This window comes from Bombus pyrosoma, linkage group LG4 (assembly GCF_014825855.1).
Source record: "Bombus pyrosoma isolate SC7728 linkage group LG4, ASM1482585v1, whole genome shotgun sequence".
Lineage (NCBI taxonomy): Eukaryota > Metazoa > Arthropoda > Insecta > Hymenoptera > Apidae > Bombus > Bombus pyrosoma.
In genome coordinates, this window is record NC_057773.1 from 11,566,096 (window position 1) to 11,584,771 (window position 18,676).

The 18,676-nt window shown below is 31.6% G+C and overlaps 3 protein-coding genes across 4 annotated transcripts; 2 read left to right on the forward strand and 1 right to left on the reverse strand.

Moving 5' to 3' along the window:
• The first annotated feature begins 1,159 nt into the window (after positions 1 to 1,159).
• On the forward strand, positions 1,160 to 10,620 carry LOC122566608 (serine/threonine-protein kinase Warts). 2 transcript variants are annotated; one of them, XM_043724123.1, is made up of 5 exons: positions 1,160 to 1,814; positions 2,480 to 2,831; positions 2,946 to 5,391; positions 5,511 to 5,788; positions 5,888 to 10,620. In XM_043724123.1, exons 2-5 carry the CDS (start codon positions 2,553 to 2,555, stop codon positions 6,317 to 6,319), a joined length of 3,435 nt encoding a protein of 1,144 aa, XP_043580058.1. In that variant the 5' UTR covers positions 1,160 to 1,814; positions 2,480 to 2,552; the 3' UTR covers positions 6,320 to 10,620. The 2 variants fall into 2 exon arrangements, with proteins under 2 accessions (XP_043580058.1, XP_043580059.1); XM_043724124.1 differs by having other exon boundaries at positions 2,511 to 2,831.
• Positions 10,621 to 10,970: 350 nt separating this feature from the next.
• On the forward strand, positions 10,971 to 12,241 carry LOC122566623 (mitochondrial pyruvate carrier 1). Its single transcript, XM_043724176.1, has 3 exons — positions 10,971 to 11,214; positions 11,341 to 11,441; positions 11,912 to 12,241. The coding sequence occupies exons 1-3, from the start codon at positions 11,159 to 11,161 to the stop codon at positions 12,064 to 12,066; spliced, it is 312 nt and encodes a 103-aa protein (XP_043580111.1). The 5' UTR covers positions 10,971 to 11,158; the 3' UTR covers positions 12,067 to 12,241.
• Positions 12,242 to 12,347: 106 nt separating this feature from the next.
• Positions 12,348 to 17,007, reverse strand: LOC122566616. Its single transcript, XM_043724151.1, has 12 exons — positions 16,153 to 17,007; positions 15,952 to 16,070; positions 15,727 to 15,871; positions 15,523 to 15,652; positions 15,270 to 15,435; positions 14,998 to 15,178; positions 14,531 to 14,889; positions 14,297 to 14,453; positions 14,025 to 14,156; positions 13,749 to 13,866; positions 13,482 to 13,636; positions 12,348 to 13,387 (listed from the first exon to the last, which is right to left on the reverse strand). Exons 1-12 carry the CDS (start codon positions 16,797 to 16,799, stop codon positions 13,264 to 13,266), a joined length of 2,433 nt encoding a protein of 810 aa, XP_043580086.1. The 5' UTR covers positions 16,800 to 17,007; the 3' UTR covers positions 12,348 to 13,263.
• Between the last annotated feature and the right edge of the window lie 1,669 nt (positions 17,008 to 18,676).

Sequence of the window (18,676 nt, forward strand, 5' to 3'; positions counted from 1 at the left end):
TACGAAAATGAAATATAATACAAATTAGAATAATGTCACTTTTATTTCATAACACAAAGTAACATTGCTAAAGGTGGGCCCATTTGTATGTTACGTTAAAATTGTAAGTATTTTATTATAATGCAACTATAACTTGATTTAATTCAATGAAAAATAGTCAAAATGCGGCCAATAGTCAAGTAAGTGAAAAAAAAAACGTTACACATACGCGCGTACACACATAGCGTAGAAACTGTAAATAATTCAATGTTAATATTATTGATCAAATTTTATTGTAAATTATGATCGTTGTTGTTAAATGCAATTCGATGTTTCATATTTTTGTTGTTTAACAGGTATCAGAAAATTAACGTAACACTAAAAAATTTAAGTTTTATGTGATGTTTGTTCTATGAATATCAACGTAACGATGAACAATAATATAACAGTAAGAATCATAAAGATCATAAGAAGAGGAATAGGCAATAAATACGAAGTAAAAATGATAAAAAATATTTCATACAACTCTAATCTGAATTTATATAACATATATGGTATATTTGTGTGGTGAGTTGTAATAATAATAATGAGTTGTAATAATGTAAATGTCTTATATATTATTAGTTTAAAAAGTTTAATGATAATATCTATGAAAATATGAACAATGAAAAAAATTATGCCATAATGAGATTTAAATACGACATTATATTAATTTTATTCTCCCCTTGCCGTTCAGATTCAATTTTATTTCATACTTTTCAATTTCAATACATACTGATTTTAACATTTACATACAAACACAAGTGTATGCGCGCGCGCACCATCGTGCATTATGATAACAAAGAAATGATCGGATTAATCAAAATAATTTTGTCAATTCGATATTTTCTATTCGTCTGTTCAAATAATTAAGGTATATAGATACTGGACTTAACAAGAATGATATAATTACATTATTATTGTTATAATTATATTTAAACAAAATTAAAAATGACAATACTATGTTTGCACAGATTTTGTTATCATTTGGATATCACACATAACTAATCATTAAAAATGCGAAAGTAATAAAGGTATAGTGAATATTTAAGAAAAGAAGTGAAGATTTTTTAAGAGCAGCACTTTAACTCTCTTCCTCGCCCTCCCACCCTCTCTTTCTCTCTTTTCCCTGACCTTAAATAGATTTAAACGTTGATTAAAGATATAGAAAATAATTCTTAAATTAGAGAAAAGAAGCAATAATATAATGTATTGACATTTTTATTTATAGGAGAAAGAGATACATAGTTGTAAAAGGCTAAATAAATTTTGTATAATCGACGTATTTAAAGTATTACTTTTCCAAAATCATCTGTCACTTTCTTGGAGAAGTAATAAACGTTAACCGTATTACGTATTAATTAGAAAGAGCTATTTGTTTTTTCGCGCACGAACTTAGTGCATATCGTAAATTACGAAAAAGAGTGTCAAGTCGGTGTAGGAATGTGGCACTTCAAAATGGCTGCCAGTTACTTTAGTAATTTACGGCTGTACCTTTCTTTGTTGTTGCTGAAGTAATTACGATTGTAAATTGGAATAGCACAGAATTAGTTTTAAGGGAAAATAGTGAATTAAAAGTTCTATGTGCACGTTAACCTCATCACATGGATTCTGTGGAAACGTGAGAATAGAATATGCTCTGAAGTCGTTCTCTCCTGATTGCTGTTTCAGTTAAACTTATTTCAAGAAATTTCGTAGCCAATGCCTTCTGTCTTCTGAAGAAAGTGTGTGCTACCGTAGCCCATTTTACGTACAGAGGACTTTCTGGAGTGATCCGTCACGCATCTAATGAATAGGTTAGATTTTTGATGGATCTCAACATTATGTACTTACCAAGATATGAAAAGTCGTTTGTAACATTACACATGAAGCTGTTTGCATTCAATGACCGAAACAAAATTTTCAAATAAAATATATTACATACGAATGCTGAACAAAATGAGTAAAGTGATTCCGAAAGCATTTAAAATCTATTATAACTTGTAACATATTCTTTTAACATTTATCATATTATTATTATTAACATTATTTTATCGTGTATATAATTGGAAATATTTCAATAGAAGTGTACTTAATAATGGACATTGTATTTTTCAAATCACAATTTGTTGTTTGTACTTTGTGTAACGCATAGTAATAGCACTCTATTGACAACACAAAAGCTCTATATTAAAATGTATTTACATTTAACCAGTTTTACAAACATTATGTGGTATAAAGGAATTTATATCATATGTATTACAAGTGACCTATCAACTATGGAATTGATTAGATAGCATTGCAAATATGAAATAGCTGTTAACAATTTATATGTCCAGAATTTAAAATATTTTTGGATGGAATTGATATTTTTGGAAGGAATATGTAATCATTCAGAATAATATCGTACAACAAATACGATAGCAAAATGTTATAGCAATGTTACAACATTGTAAGAAAATAACTTGGTATTATGTTTTAGATGTATGTATATATATATATATATGTCACAGCCGGATTAAAGCTAGGTCTGAGAAGGCCTAGCATGGGCCACTATGAATCCACCCACGGTTAGCAAATCGAGCACTCGTGGCTCTGGATATCATCAAAAAGCTTTGGCTGAAATTCGCAATTCTTTGCTACCTTTTGCGAATATCGGAGGAGCAGGCGAAGTAGGCTCCAGCGCTGCTAGTACTATATCTACTTTATCAACGACCAGTGGCATTAGTTCTGCTTCAGGACTTAGTGGTCTCTCCGCAGCTTCAGGTTCTACCATTGATAAATCTGATCAACGACAATTATTAGCTCAGCTTTTAGCAATGGGATATTCAGAGGTACGTGTATCGTTATAAACATTAGAAAAATACTGTTTATAGCAACAAATTTATTCAAAACTAGCTGGTGATTGACATCAGCAAAATTTTATATTATACCATGTATGTGTACAGGAAATTGCATTGCGCGCGTTGAAGTTAGCTGGTTGGCGTCTAGATGCAGCTATAGAATTCTTAAAGCAGGCACAGGGAGAATCTTTGAACGGTCTTGGTAAACTTAACAGCAAATTAATAAGGAAACCTAGTTTGGAAAGAGAATTGAGTTTACAACGTGGTAGTCCCGCATTGGATAGTGGAGCAGGAAGCTCACGGTCCGATAGTCCACGTTTGACAGAACTTAGCCCACATCCGCAATTGAGTCGACAATATTCGCCGAGCAACTTTGTAGAACGAGAACCACCTCCTCCTCCACCTCCTAGATGCAGTTCTACACCACCGCCGCCGCCACCGCCTCACGCTCCATATAATCAGCCAAACGTACCTACTAATATGCAGCAAATGCTTAAGAGAATGTCTCCTGCACCGGTTGTTCCAACGCGGCCACCTCCTACTACACCTGGTAATACTGGACCAATCTCAACATCGGTCAATCTACCACAAAGAGGTACAAGTCCGGTAGCGAGTTCAAATAATAATTCTAATTGTCGTCAGCCCATGATCGTTCAGAATGGTCCGCAAGTTCAGCAACAACTTTCTCAACAAATGCAAGCTCTCAGTATTTATCAAACAAGCAATAACAGTACTAATACTCAAGTGGAACCACCACCACCGTATCCCATAGTGTCTTCTTCGTCGGCTGGTCCAGTACAACCACCATCTTACAGTGCCTCTATACAAAACAGGCAAAGTCCTACGCAGTCTCAGCAAGATTATCGCAAAAGCCCTTCCTCTGGTATCTATTCCGGTCCAACGTCGGCCGGTTCTCCAAGTCCGATCACTGTTTCCGCTATATCTCCGAGTACACAAGCATCGATGGCTAGACCGACTCCATTGCAAGCTTGGGGCGCGCGACAGGCGAAAACACAACCACCGATCATTATGCAATCTGTTAAGAGTACACAAGTACAAAAACCTGTATTACAAACTGCAATCGCACCGACTTCTCCACAACCGATTTCCACTACTAGTAACACACCTCCACCTCCACCATCGTACGCATCGTCCATTCAACAGAAGCAACAACAGCAACCACAACCGCAACAGCAGCAACAGCAACAACAACAGCCGCAGCAGCAACAGCAGCAACAATCGTCACAACAACCACCACCTGCGTATCCACCATTGAACAGTGGCACAATTGGTGCAACATCGACAAATAATATAAACTTGGGTGTTTCGGTAGGAGTGCCTACTACAGAACCGCCAAGTTACGCGACAACGATGCAAGCATTAGCAGCACAACGAGGCATGCATCACCCAGTACCTCCACCTCCCTATGGAACGGCTACCACCGATGATCCTAGCTGCATATCGACGATAGATAATAACACGACCCTAAGGTCTTCTCCAGTCGCATTACATCCTCCGTTACAAAGAAAATATTCACCGGCAGATGGATGTCAACATCCTACAGAAGCGCCGCCTTTACCTCCAGTAACATCCACGTCCATTTCTTTGAGAACTAATAACAACGTTGGTAACAATGGTAACACCAGTAACAACAACAGTAATAGCAGTAGTGGTGGCAACAGCAATAATAACAACAACAATAATAATAATAATCATTCACCAGACAGCAATGGAGCAAAAGGTGCTGGTTCATCGCCTTCGTCTTACAAAATCAAGCATCAATCTCCGATACCGGAGCGCAAACATATGAGTAAAGAAAAAGAAGAGGAACGCAGAGATTGTAAAGTCCGTAATTATTCTCCGCAGGCGTTTAAATTCTTTATGGAACAACACGTTGAAAATGTATTAAAATCTCACAAGCAACGATTATACCGTCGGCTTCAACTGGAAACAGAAATGGCTAAAATAGGTCTTAGCGCGGAAGCTCAATGTCAAATGAGGAAAATGTTGTCACAGAAGGAATCGAACTATATTAGATTGAAACGGGCAAAAATGGATAAATCGATGTTTACGAAAATCAAACCAATCGGAGTTGGCGCTTTTGGTGAAGTAACGCTTGTTAGGAAACTCGATACCAATCAATTCTATGCTATGAAGACTCTAAGGAAAGCGGATGTGTTAAATCGTAATCAAGTTGCTCATGTTAAAGCTGAAAGAGATATATTAGCAGAGGCTGATAACGAATGGGTTGTGAAGCTCTATTATTCCTTTCAAGATAAGGACAATTTATATTTTGTAATGGACTATATACCTGGTGGCGACTTGATGTCGTTGCTGATCAAATTTGGCATTTTTAAGGAACCTCTAGCAAGATTTTATATTGCTGAGCTAACGTGCGCGGTAGAAAGTGTTCATAAAATGGGTTTTATTCATAGAGACATTAAACCGGACAATATTTTAATTGATCGAGATGGACATATCAAATTAACAGATTTTGGCTTATGTACAGGATTTCGTTGGACTCATAACTCTAAATATTATCAACAAAATGGTATGCTCCCTATTAATTGATTTATTTTTACATTCTAATACATGCATGTGTCTCTTTGCGTCTTTATGTATACATATATAGTTACAATTATATCAATGTTGTTATTCATGTTGAAATAGGACATGGCAAACAAGATTCGATGGATCCTGCCGACGATTGGAATAACGAATGTCGTTGCATCCAGTTAAAGCCATTGGAACGTAGAAGACACAGAGAACATCAAAGATGTTTAGCCCATTCTTTGGTTGGAACACCGAATTATATCGCACCAGAGGTACTACAAAGGACAGGGTACACTCAGTTGTGCGATTGGTGGAGCGTCGGTGTAATTTTATATGAAATGTTAGTTGGTTCTCCACCTTTTCTTGCTAATACTCCAGCCGAGACACAATACAAGGTAATTGTGATACTTTGCTTCGCAATTGTGATTTGCTTGCCTTTTTGTCATCGGATATAGCATGTTGAATGCAGCTTTGAGATATATCATATATTGCAGGTGATCAATTGGGAAACGACTCTGCATATTCCGAAGCAAGCGAATCTATCCGCTGAAGGTATGGATTTGATACTAAAATTATGCGTTGGTGCAGATCGGCGGTTAGGTAAGAACGCAGATGAAGTAAAGAATCATCCATTTTTTGCGAGCATTGACTTTGAGAAAGGACTGCGTCGGCAAGTAGCTCCTCACATACCTCGAATACAATATCCTACCGATACGAGTAATTTTGATCCAGTGGATCCCGATAAATTACGAAATTCGGAATCGTCCGATTCTAACAAGTCCGACGAATTACTAGATAATGGCAAACCATTTCATGGTTTCTTTGAATTCACCTTTAGACGCTTCTTTGACGATGGTGGTGGTCCTGCGTATCCTAGTCGAATAAGTTTGGACGATAATGACAATCAAGGTCCAGTTTACGTATGACAGTAGCTTTAGAACTTTTTGTATCTGCAAAGTCGACAATAACGCAATCATATATCTTCTTTTTTTTTCTTTTGGGAAAAATCTGAGTTTGTAAATATTATCCGAAAAAGTTTCTTCTGAATCGACAAGTAGTTAGAATAATGTGAATCATAAAATTCTTTGTTAAATCGTCAATGCGCACGCGCACGCGCGTCTGTGTATGACAGAGGGTAAGTGAGTGAGAAAGTGTGTGTATGTGTGTGTTTGGGTTAAAGTGGACAAGCGAGCATGCATACACGCGTGCGCGCACATACATATAAGTACAGTGTGTATATGCGCACACCATGCTATGTTTTACATGGGAAGGAGAAAAAGAACAATGGTCATACATAAAACTGAAACCCTCGCGTTTGTTCCTTAGTTTCAATAACATATCATACTCGTTTGTTTTCTAACTTGTTTTTTTCTTTTTCTCTCTTTTATTCTTCTTTTTCTTACCCTTGTGTTATAATCGCAGAGTCGTTGGATGAATCGCTATTTTTGAAAGGGCAGACTTTTCTTAATTGATAACTGTTGGGATTACGCAGTATTGTAGAGAATGGAATTATATGTAATTGTAAAATTCAAATTTGTGGGCATTCGTCATGTTTTTACACGATAACATTTCTATAGACTTTTATTATTACAATGTGACGCGATCATTCTTAAAATTTCCTATAAAGTGTGGTAAAAAAAAAGGAAAAAAGAAAAAAAATATGTACGAATTTTTAAGAAGAATATGAAATTAATTTTTGATAAGGCATATCATTTTCTAAACGTGATAATTACAAATTATGTAATGATTACGAATCGAAGAAAAAAAAAAAAAAAACGGTCGACGGTTGGACAATATATACTCGTATATAGTATGTTTATAGAAAGAAAAATATTGTGCTTGCCATTGTCATTGGTATTGGCTCTTGTGCCTATCGGAAATGTGTGTTTGTATGTTTCAGCAAGTACTGTGATATTGCAGATAATTAGAATAATGCGGCTTTTAAATCTATTGGTCTTATTTAACTTCTTTTTTTTTTACATTGAACGACTAATAACGTGACAAATATATTAATATTAATTGTTACTGTATAGATTTTTGAATGGATGTAATGTGTTCATTGCATATTTTATGCGGCTGTTAATGATCAAACCTATCTTCCCATTTCTTCTTTCTCTCTTTCTTTCTCTTTTCTTTCTCTCTCCTCTCTCTCTCTCTCTCTCTCTCTCTCTCTCTCTCTCTTCTGTTCTCTCATTTCCTCACTTACTTCTTCTATTCATTGAATATCCTTTAAGTTTAAGAAATTTTCATTGATTTATTATCATGCCGTATATATTTTACATGCTGGATATCTTTTATACTCTTCCGAAGTAATTAGAGGTGTATGCAACTAACGTTGAATTTGGTAATCTATTTTAGATTCGACGATAAGCAGTGAATAATTAAAAAACTTTGATTGCATCGAAAGTACATCGTTAGTAATATAATTTAAACAAAAATACGACAGTAAATAGTATTGTTACGCTGACTAAGATTACGAATGCATCGTAATAATTTCTATACCGTAATTAATTTTCTAAAAAGCGAAAAGCCTTAATTTTCAACGGTAATAGTTGTATTAAAGAAATTTTCTGATTCTGATATGTTTAAAATGGATCATTTTCATCCTTTGTATCTGATGTCACAAACAAATGGGACTTTTAGATGTAAGCAAATACCATTGTTTATGTTGATAACTTTCCAATACTCTAGAATGGTAGAAATTCACTAAATGAAGCACGCTATTGCAGTAACAATTTATTCAGAATCGTCACCATGTTTTCTGTTTATTACTAATGTGTAATACAGATATCTTCGTATATATCTATAAATGTTAACGAACCAGTTGATTTTTTCCAAAGTAACATACAACGATAGTTATTACACTCGATTGATTCGTTAAGGAAGAAAAATTTAATATTATCATAGTAGGATGCTACTCATTCACAGAAACGAAGAGAATGAACACTGCATTACTGTATGAATGTATGTATCATGTACAAAGTAAAAATAACTTTCTTTTCTCTTTCTTTTCTTCTTCTTCTTTTTTTTTATGCATGTGTTAATATATTAATAATGTATTGATAGAAAACAGAAAAACGTTTCCTTTTCGCCTCAATAGTTAATTGAAGTTATAATAGATTGATAAAAATCGATAGATATAAAAATATGTTAAAATGATATGATATAATGGCAACAATACTGATTGGTATCTGAAAATTAACTTCAAGTTTTACAAAATTTTGTTTTGTTTTTTATCTGTTCCATATTAAGATTAATTTGGAAACTAGCTGAAATAATTACTACTAATTTGTATGCTTATTGTGTGCTGTATGTACCAAAGGAAAAGTAAGTTTTTATGTAAGATGAGAAGAAGATTGATAAAAAAATACGATAAAATATCTATTTTTTATGCCTACTTTATGATCATTTTTAAATGATCCCATGTTAACAACAGCAGGTGATAAATGTTTATATACGTGTTCCCGAACAATGACACATTGTAATACGTATGTATAACGGAAGAAACATATTTGATACGAAAGAATACAAAAACAAAAATAAAAACAGACAATCAGAAATTAAAGGAGATTAATTTCGTCTTTTATTTCTTTGATAAATCTATATTATTTTATATTATATTTAAATACGAAAAGTAAATTGAGTGTGTATTGTCAGAAAAGTAATTTCAAACATCTTTTCGTATGTACATTTTAAGGATTCTTACAACCATTTTAATAATCTATTAATATTATCGATTGATAACAAATGAAAAAAAGGAAAATGAAGAGGAAAATCCTAGAAATTTTATGTATGATGCATTTAAATCAACAATTTGCTATTTGCAAACATTAAAATATGAAATCAATTCATACATATTATTTATTTAAATTGGTACAAAACAATGAAGCTTACGGGATATGCATACATACAAATATAAAATCGCTGGTTGGTGAAAAGAATCGAGTATTGTATTACATCACATTTCACAAGTAACGAATAATGAATACCAAAGGGATTTACTCTTATTGTCATAAAAGTAACCCTAGTTCCCAGTCAACAATTGCTAATTTTACTTTTTGTATACATACTTTTACATCTATATCTTTAGTTTATACGAAGTAGATACATGCGAAACAGTGACATTTGTATGTAGTTTCATACAGTTCAACAAATGCGATCTTACAATTAATACGAACATTTGAGAACAAAGCATTAACGTATCTTTTATTATAAACTAGAAACGATCAATTAAGAAATGATATACGAAATAGATATATGGAAAAACATCGTGTTCGTTGTGGGTATTCGTTGCTCGATTGTTAAAATATATTTGCATATGTTTTTCTGAATACTATTCACTATTCATTATACATTGCATCATAGAATAGTTGAAATGAAATGATAACCTACTTTTATTATTCATACACAACAATCGATATTTATTAAAATTATTCCCTTAACACGATGCTTATCGCACCGATTTAACATGGATTGTTTCTTTTTTAAACGTTTACTTGATTTGATGATTCGATGATACCAGTAATTATTCACAGAAAAGAAGTAAAGTAAAGTAAAGATGGTCTGTGTACTATAAGTAAATATTGCAATTTAATATGAAAACTGTTATTATACATGTAATTGTTTATACATTATGTATCTAATACAAATGGTAGTTCTTAAAAATTATTATTGTAGTAGCAATATTTTTTCAAAGCACCAATAGAAACATGTATATGAAAGGTAAAAGTAAGTGTTTGTATTTTATGAACATGTAGCAGTCAACATGTTAAACTTAAACATATAATGAGCGACAAGTACCTCTTATTATGTATCAAAAAATATTCTTATATTATGAAATATATATGTATATAATACTTTACTTCTGTATGTTATCCAGCTATAAAATAATACCCATTGGTTTCATATTAAATTATATGCTAAAGCAAGTTTGACTCACCTAACAAATTGTAGTATCATTGAAAGTTCAAGGTTTCACATTACAGATTTGTTTCATAAATTATATCTATTGCAATTACAATACGATATATAGATCTGTTAATTTGCATATTATAGGCAAGCGTTTCTGAATTATAGTTGTACATTTTGTATCATCCTTCTTTGCTTTGTAATTATATCACGAAAAGAGGAGAAACAAATTAGTTTTGTAAGGTAGTATAATATATTATAAACTTTGTATATATTTTTTGAATAATTATTCTAAATTAAAAATACGTTTAATGCTTAATTGTTTGAAATTATTTCTCACATCCTAATTGTGGATCGATTCCTGTTAATTCGCGTGTAAAATTAAAATATTTTCAGTATCATAGAATTACGAAGTTGCAATTACGAAATGCTATTGAGTAAGAAGTATTTAAATGAAGAAAATCACATATGTATATCTTCAACAACTAAAGAAGTCAATGCATTAACTTTAATTATAAAATTGTTTATGTTATATTTTATGCATCATATTATTGACTATTTATTGGTTAAAGTAAAAATAAAAAAATGTTTATGAACAAAGAAAGATATTTTCTTTAACATTGAGATTACGTGCATATACGATCAAATTTTATCGACTCAAAGCTCTTATGAAATAGTTTTCGGTTAATGTCCAAATCCATTATGTTAATCGTTTATATAACTAGATTGATACTGATATCCATTATTCTTTCGAAGTTGTTTTACTCGAATCTATGTAACGTCTTCGGTTGGTTTTGTTTGAAAGAGAATCAATTTACTAGAAAAGGCAAGAGAAAGAAAGAAAAGAACGTGACAAGATGAATCGTGTAAAGAAATTGCTATCGAGTAAAGAAACTCGAGATTATTTAATGAGGTAAATAATATGGAATTTGAATGTACATACATATGAGTGTATGCACGTGTAAATTCTGTTACTTCATATTTAATTTAGAATAATGTTAAATTGATTAAGTAATTTCAATGTATTCCTTTGTTTTAGTACACATTTTTGGGGACCTATAGCTAATTGGGGTATTCCTATCGCAGCGATCGCTGATATACAAAGGGATCCGAAATTTATCAGTGGAAAGATGACATTTGGTTAGTTTGTCTATTTTATTTGTTTCTCATACATGTTAGTTATCTATTAAAATTTATCAAGTGCAAATGTGAAAATGGATAAAATTACGTTGTATTTATACAAAAAGAGTAAGATTTCTATATATCAAGATATAATACTCATAATTTTCCTCTATGCACTTGCTATAACATAGTTTTACTATAATATATTCGTTGTTCTTTATATAAAGTAGGATTTCTATAGAAAAATTGAATTTCTAATGTATTTATGGATGTATATAAATATAATAATATATGTATATATGTATATGCTTTTTACGATACTCAGATAAATTCAGAGTATTTGCATATTATTTAAAAATATCAGACTAAAATATATCAAAACTGTGATATATTAAATCCATGAATTATATCTATACATGTATTATTGAACATTTTGAAAATACAAAGACGTATTAAAGTTTATAAGATATTATATTAATCTTTTTCAGCCTTATGTTTGTATTCAGCAATGTTTATGCGCTTTGCATTGAAGGTTGAACCACGCAACTTACTTCTTTTTGCCTGTCATTTTGTGAACGAAGGTGCACAACTTACTCAAAGCGTTAGATTTATTAAGTATCATTATGCAAATAAAGATGAATAACAAGCGATAAGACAAATGTTTGCAATTGTTTAATTTATTTTTTTTAATGAATATCATTAGCATTCGTTCTAAATTAACATTGTTGGTAATTGTTTGTTTCCACTAAAATACCAAGCACATGTAAATATAATAATATATAATCTTCAAATATAAATGAAATATCAAACAGTAAAAATAACAGTTTTTATAATAAAATAGACAGTTGCAAATGTAAATTAAATATTAATAGATACATGTAAATAAAATATTAAATAGTGTTACAATATTAATTACATTATTAATTTGTTATTTTAATATTATTTGTTTCCTTAACATCTCAATTTTATTTTGACTTTTTTTTTACTATTTTGAACGTATAATTGTCAGTCAGATTAGTATCAAGGGAAGTAATTTGATTAACTTTGTTATAATAAAGCTTAATGATAATGTTAAAATTCACAAAATTAAACTTAGCTTGTTACTTTGCTGAAGTAGTAAAAATGTTAAAATAAAAGTAAGTGTTGAAATACTTACAAAAAGTAAGGTAAAGTAATTGGGTACCAAATATTTAAAATAAGCTGATTTAATTATATTTACAATACATTGTTATAGTATAAAAAATACAAAATGATTAAAAATGACATTATATTATAACAATAATATATGTATATCATAAGTTATGTTTTCCAAAATACTAACATGTACATACAATAAAATATAGTTTAAATGATTAATTTCAATATAGCATAAACTGTAGTATACAGTAATACCAAGAGTATAATTTGAAAATGAGTAATTTATAAAAATAGCAATTTCCAACAGTATTTTTGTTAACTTTTTTTCTAATAGAACCATTTGTTGAAAACTTCACAGAGTTTCATTTCATTATGAATATTCTGCGAATTAATAATAATAACTATAACAATAAAACAAGCAAAAGTGCTCTCAAAAAGGTAGTACAACAGTACAATAATAGATATTATACAGAGGTCGGGTAATATAAACAGGCAGGAGGTATATAGATTGTATAAGGAAAAATATGTTGAAAAAGAAAATCTTTTCCGTTTGAAATTTCGTTTTCAAGAAAATTGAATTTGAAAATTTGTCGCCCCTTGCCCGATTGTACTATCCGAATGGACGGATGTCATTCTACAGTAGTGGACGGATTATATTCTTAAAATCATATTTTGATGATTAATATAATAGTGCGTCGCATTATTACGAGATTACTACGAGGTAATTACCTCCTATAAAATGATACGATATTATCGATGCCAATAATAATATCCAATTGACTTGGATCGATGTGGCAGCAGCTAATCGACATTTGAACATATCGTATCTGCGAAATAAATGTTTATGTTAAGTCACCAGTTATACTACAAACAATCATATATTAAAATTATAATTATATCGATTCATATAATGTCAATTACCTAGTTTTTTCATCGTTAACTAAATTATTAAATTCAGCTTCTACTAATTGGCCATCATAGTACGTGATTAAGTCTTCGAATGGATATTCAAAACCTTGCTTACATTCACATTTGTATCCGCCTGTTTCAAAGCCTCTTCCAAGAATTGGCACGCACTATATTCACACAACGATAAATATATATATATATACGCGTGCACACATACACATACGATATTGTGAGAATATTAAATAAATATTTAATTCAAGAGTAAATAGCATCTCTTACGTATGAAGTTTTCTTATCACACTTGTGAGTACCCTTAAACGCATTTGGAGTGTGAAACACATCGTCACATTGATTGATATCAAGTTGAAGTAGATCCATGGTAACAGCCACAATACCTCTGTAAAGATTTTAATATAAAATGTATGATCTTTCTTTTTTGATCTTCTCTCTTTGAACCCAAACAGGTTTTCTATCCTTCTGGACTATCTCACATTCGATTTCTCATGCATATACTATACCTTACTTGGTTGTCCATGTGGATAGAAATATACTTACTTGAATTCCAGTTTCTTTTTCAAGCTGTCCAGGCCAAAAAATGGGGATGCATAGGTAATTACCCATTTCTTCACTTTGCCGTTGCAATCGAAGTACGGAGTTGTCCAATGTCCGTGATTCAGGTTTGCTGCCCTATACAAACGAATATGTATTCCCAGACATTAAAATCAATTTTATTTACGAGATCGACTTTTCTTCATTTTTAATACTATGAGTAGAGTATTCTTATATGTTTATTAAATGATATAATTTCTTTTTTTAATAATAATTACCTGTAAGAATTGGGATAATGCTCATACTTTTTAAGGTATTCGCCAGTTTCATTGTATCTAATCTTTATTTTCATGTAATACTTTTCCAGTTCATCGAAATTTGTTGCCCATCGTTGTTTCAGCAATTTAAAATAATTCTTTGTTGTATAAACATTACCTATAACATAAAAAGATAGCTTTAGAATAATCATATTTTAATAGCAATGATATTGTTCAACACAATTCCAATTTTACCTGGATCATCGAGTCTGGCTAAATCTTCAACTTTAAATTTTCGAGTGTTTAATTCAGTTTTATAAGCATACGGAGCAAAGAAGGTTCTATTTGTGAATTTATTACGATCCCATAACATTTCAGCAGAATATATTTTAGTGTCTCCAAGAACTAAAGCTAATGTCTCCCCAATCATTTGATCTTCAGTAAGTGGCCTATCTGCTACTCTTTTACCCGAATAAACTTCATGAGGATCAGAAGTTTGTAGGAATGCACTAATAAAGTTTGCTAATCTAGTTGCCATTTTTGCTTCATTTTCAAAAAATTCTTTGGCTCCAAAGGCTATATCTCCAAGTAACGTTAAATCTTCTTCTGTGTAACTGTAATTTGAAATGATATAGACAAGATAATTTTTATCGTTTTACTTACAAAATTACTAAAAAAAAAAAGGAACAAAAGCATAAGAATACAAAGATTTCTTAGCAGACCTCTTGCAAGTTTTTGAATTGATACTTAAAATAAATTTAAGAGTTTGGTCGATATTAATTTGTTCGGATCTTAATGCTTCTGGTCCAATGGAATAATTTCTGTAATGATAAAACTGCTCAAGATATTTTTCTCTAACATCTGGTTTTGCCTTCTCCCATTGTACAGGCATCTTATGAATCCCTTTGAGTTAAAAAAGTATGATATTATGAACAATATAGAATATAATGAGGAAAGAAAGTAAAGAAAAGACGGTAAAACCACCGAAGCTTACATCCTATTCGGGAGCAATCGAACCCATTATAATATTGTTCTTGAGTCGCTCTTTCTATAATTTCACCTAAATATGGACGTCGTACTACATTTGGCAATCTGAAACCTGGTTTACATCTACATTGATATCCTCCTCTTCGAAAACCCCAGCCATGTAATGGTTCACACTACATAAAGATATACAAGTTAGACTAGAGAAGAAACAAGTTTTTTGATCAATATTAAATATACAGTAGTCTCTTTATGCTTAGTACCTCAGTAGTTTCTGTTTTACATCTAGCAGTATCTGCAAATTTATTTGGACCACTATTTCCTTTTCCCTTTGGGCACTGATTTATATCTATTCGTTCAAAATCCATTTCGATTACCGATATGGCAGTATAGCTGAAACAAAGGTAAGTAGTTTAAAATAGAGTTGAAACAAATTGGTTCAATTCAGACAATATACAAATATATACGTTGGATATTCGATATGTCTGAATCCTGTATGTCTTGGATAAATATCTGCGATAGGTACAACTGCTGCTACGAGCCATCGATTTGATCTTCCACAATCATAATATGGTCTGGTCCATCTTACTGGCCCAGGATATTCATCCGCACCTATATAAAATGAAGAAAGAAAAAAATTAACATAGCATAAAGTTTTGTTTGTTTCAACCCATTAATTTTTATAATAGTACCACGCGGTCCATGAAATGTAAATGTTTCATTAGTGTTGTTAGCATATCTAATTTCAACTTGATAAGTAGTTTTAGTATCGTGCCTTTTGTCAACATTATCTGGTAACCACTTCTTATACCTAGATGAATAAAGTTGACAATATAGAATAATGTATAATTAATTATAGAGCATATACAAATATTAATCAAATTTCTGTTTACCATTCATTTATACGGTAATAATCTGTTGTATAATCTTCGCTAAGGCTACCACTGGCAAATGCACCAAGATCTTGTACGTTAAATGTATTTCTTGTGGACATTCTTTCTAAATGTATAGGATCGTTAAAATCGTCAGCTCTAAACGTTCGTGGAGCAAATCTAGGCATAGTTTTGTTAAAAAAGCCTCGATACGATGACGAATAAGACATATTTGGTGAAAAATATATAGCAGAAGCATTTATATGTGGATTCGCAGAAACATCGGCGACTGTTGATAAGAAATAATACATCATGCCTGGATCATATGTATCATTGATAGCAGGTCGTATGAATCTGGATTGTAAAATATAACTCCAAAAAAATGATCTGCTAAGAGCCATGTTATGAAGATGTAATAAAGCAGTTCTATTTGGAAACACAGGATTAATATTGATATCTTTGATGTCAGGTAAATGAGAGACTGTATCTTCCGGTAGATAAAGGTCTCCAAGATGTTGAATAGGGCAATTTTCTTCGTTGATCTTGTCCATTTTTAAACGAATTTCGTTAAATGCATCTCTGGCTTGCCATTCATATTGTCCGACAACGCCCAAACAATAAAAGCTTACGATCACTGTCGTATATATTTTCAAACTGATAATTTCCATCTTCTAATAGATATGTATGTTGGGGTTTCTATAACGATATCGTACTATATTTGTTCATTGTAAAATGGAAAATAGTAGAATGTAATTAGTATAGTAAAAACCACGTAGGTTCTTTCACGTATAAACAACATTCATTCACATCCTACACGAAACTACATTGAGGATTGAGACAAGCATAAATATACCCAATTCAGTAGAGAGCATGCTTCATAGGAAAGCTATGTTACTACATAATGCCTGAGTTCTGACGTCATCGCTTCTATACCAAATTAGAGTTAACTTTCGTTGTTTAATTCATCTTTCAGATGATCCAACCGCCATTATTTGAAATTACTCTAACAATAAGTATAAAAAATCAGCGTATAATAATTAATGTTTATTGGAGCGTATCACCTTTAGTAGGTTTGTTAATAGTTTTAATTTTAAATAATTCCTTAATAACTCATTATGAACGTAATTTGTATCCTTACGATAAAAAAGTGCAAAACGTAAGCTATTTATAATATGATAAAAAATATTTTAAAACAATTTGAGAAAAAAGAAAACAAGGAAAAGAAAGAAAAGGAACAGAAAAGATAAACTAAAGCTTAGTATAAGATTACATTTAAATATTTTTTTATTATGATAATTTGTATAGCATCTTGGTCCAACGACCCCTCCAAGGGTTTGACTCTCTAGAGTATGGAGTAAGTACTCTGCTTGCTATGCCATTATTCCAATGCAGGTTCATCCCTATTTATTTGGGATGCGAAAAAAGGAGAATTTCTCATAGCTAAACAAGTATTTTGAAGAGACAACTTGCTGGGGGTCCGCCCCATGCTTTAATACGACTGTTCTGGTTCCTGAGAAAATTTCTGCGATGTCTGCACGCAGTTCAAGGTTTTCGATTCGTTCGTGGGAAATAGCTTTCTAAAGTAATATTAAACATTTCTCGTCGAATGGTTTTTCAAACTTCATGTTTTTAAAAAAATAAATGTAAAAAATATTGGAGAAAAATTATTAACAATAATATTAATTTGATTTATAATAACTCGTTAAATTTCTTATTGATCAGGAATGTAATTGATGTGAGTTGCGATATTCTCCTTTACAATATATGTTACACATAATATTGGCTGTTCAAGGCGTGTTAATGCCAAAAGTATCAAGTTTGCTTTAGATTTTGAGTAAATGTACATATATTTATTTGTACAAATTTTTCTACGTTAAAATTCCAACCTCCCACGACAATGGGTCTGGAGTCGAGCAAAAAATGCATTGTCTGTGGAGAGTGCAGACAGCTAAGTAATGAGAGATAGAAAAAGAGGAGGTGAAAGAGAGAGAGGAAACAAAGCGAAAAAAGAAATATGAGTAATAGTACGGTAAGCGAAATGATTGTTGTTTAAGAATACTCTATGGATTGGCAGTTATCGATTATGATCAGGAATAAAACTATTTTTCGACGCAGACGGAATTTGAACGAACAAAAATTAAGAAAACGGAAAAGTTCTGAAGGAACAGGTTTCTGCGAGCCAACATACGAGCACCATCTGTCTTTGTTACTTCTTCTCCTTTGAGGGACGCGGGTGCGTGCTCAACCAGACAGGCGGTTTACGGTTGAATTCAGGATCGTATCTCCTTGTCTGTAATGCGTTCTCTTATCTTGAACGTTATTTCTCACGTTTAACAAAATCTTTCAGAATATTGGCTAACTTTTATTTAATCATTCACAGAACATTTAACGATGGTAGCAATGAACCATTTTCCACATAAATACAGAAACATAATAGAAAGTTTTAGATTTTTTACGATTTCTTCTTTCGAGTTATTGAAATTGCCGCTCGCAAATAAGATCTACTTATATACTGGGAATTTGTGAATATTGTAATATAATATTA

Excerpts from the sequence above, each read along its gene's own strand:
- LOC122566608 (XM_043724123.1), top strand. The coding sequence starts at position 2,553 with ATGAATCCACCCACGGTTAGCAAATCGAGCACTCGTGGCTCTGGATAT. Across the intron at positions 5,392-5,510 it reads TAAATATTATCAACAAAATG|GACATGGCAAACAAGATTCG; the intron begins GTATGCTCCCTA and ends ATGTTGAAATAG. Across the intron at positions 5,789-5,887 it reads CAGCCGAGACACAATACAAG|GTGATCAATTGGGAAACGAC; the intron begins GTAATTGTGATA and ends CATATATTGCAG.
- LOC122566623 (XM_043724176.1), top strand. The coding sequence starts at position 11,159 with ATGAATCGTGTAAAGAAATTGCTATCGAGTAAAGAAACTCGAGATTAT. Across the intron at positions 11,215-11,340 it reads ACTCGAGATTATTTAATGAG|TACACATTTTTGGGGACCTA; the intron begins GTAAATAATATG and ends CCTTTGTTTTAG. Across the intron at positions 11,442-11,911 it reads CAGTGGAAAGATGACATTTG|CCTTATGTTTGTATTCAGCA; the intron begins GTTAGTTTGTCT and ends AATCTTTTTCAG.
- LOC122566616 (XM_043724151.1), bottom strand. The coding sequence starts at position 16,799 with ATGGAAATTATCAGTTTGAAAATATATACGACAGTGATCGTAAGCTTT. Across the intron at positions 16,071-16,152 it reads TATTACCGTATAAATGAATG|GTATAAGAAGTGGTTACCAG; the intron begins GTAAACAGAAAT and ends TTATTCATCTAG. Across the intron at positions 15,872-15,951 it reads TACATTTCATGGACCGCGTG|GTGCGGATGAATATCCTGGG; the intron begins GTACTATTATAA and ends CATTTTATATAG.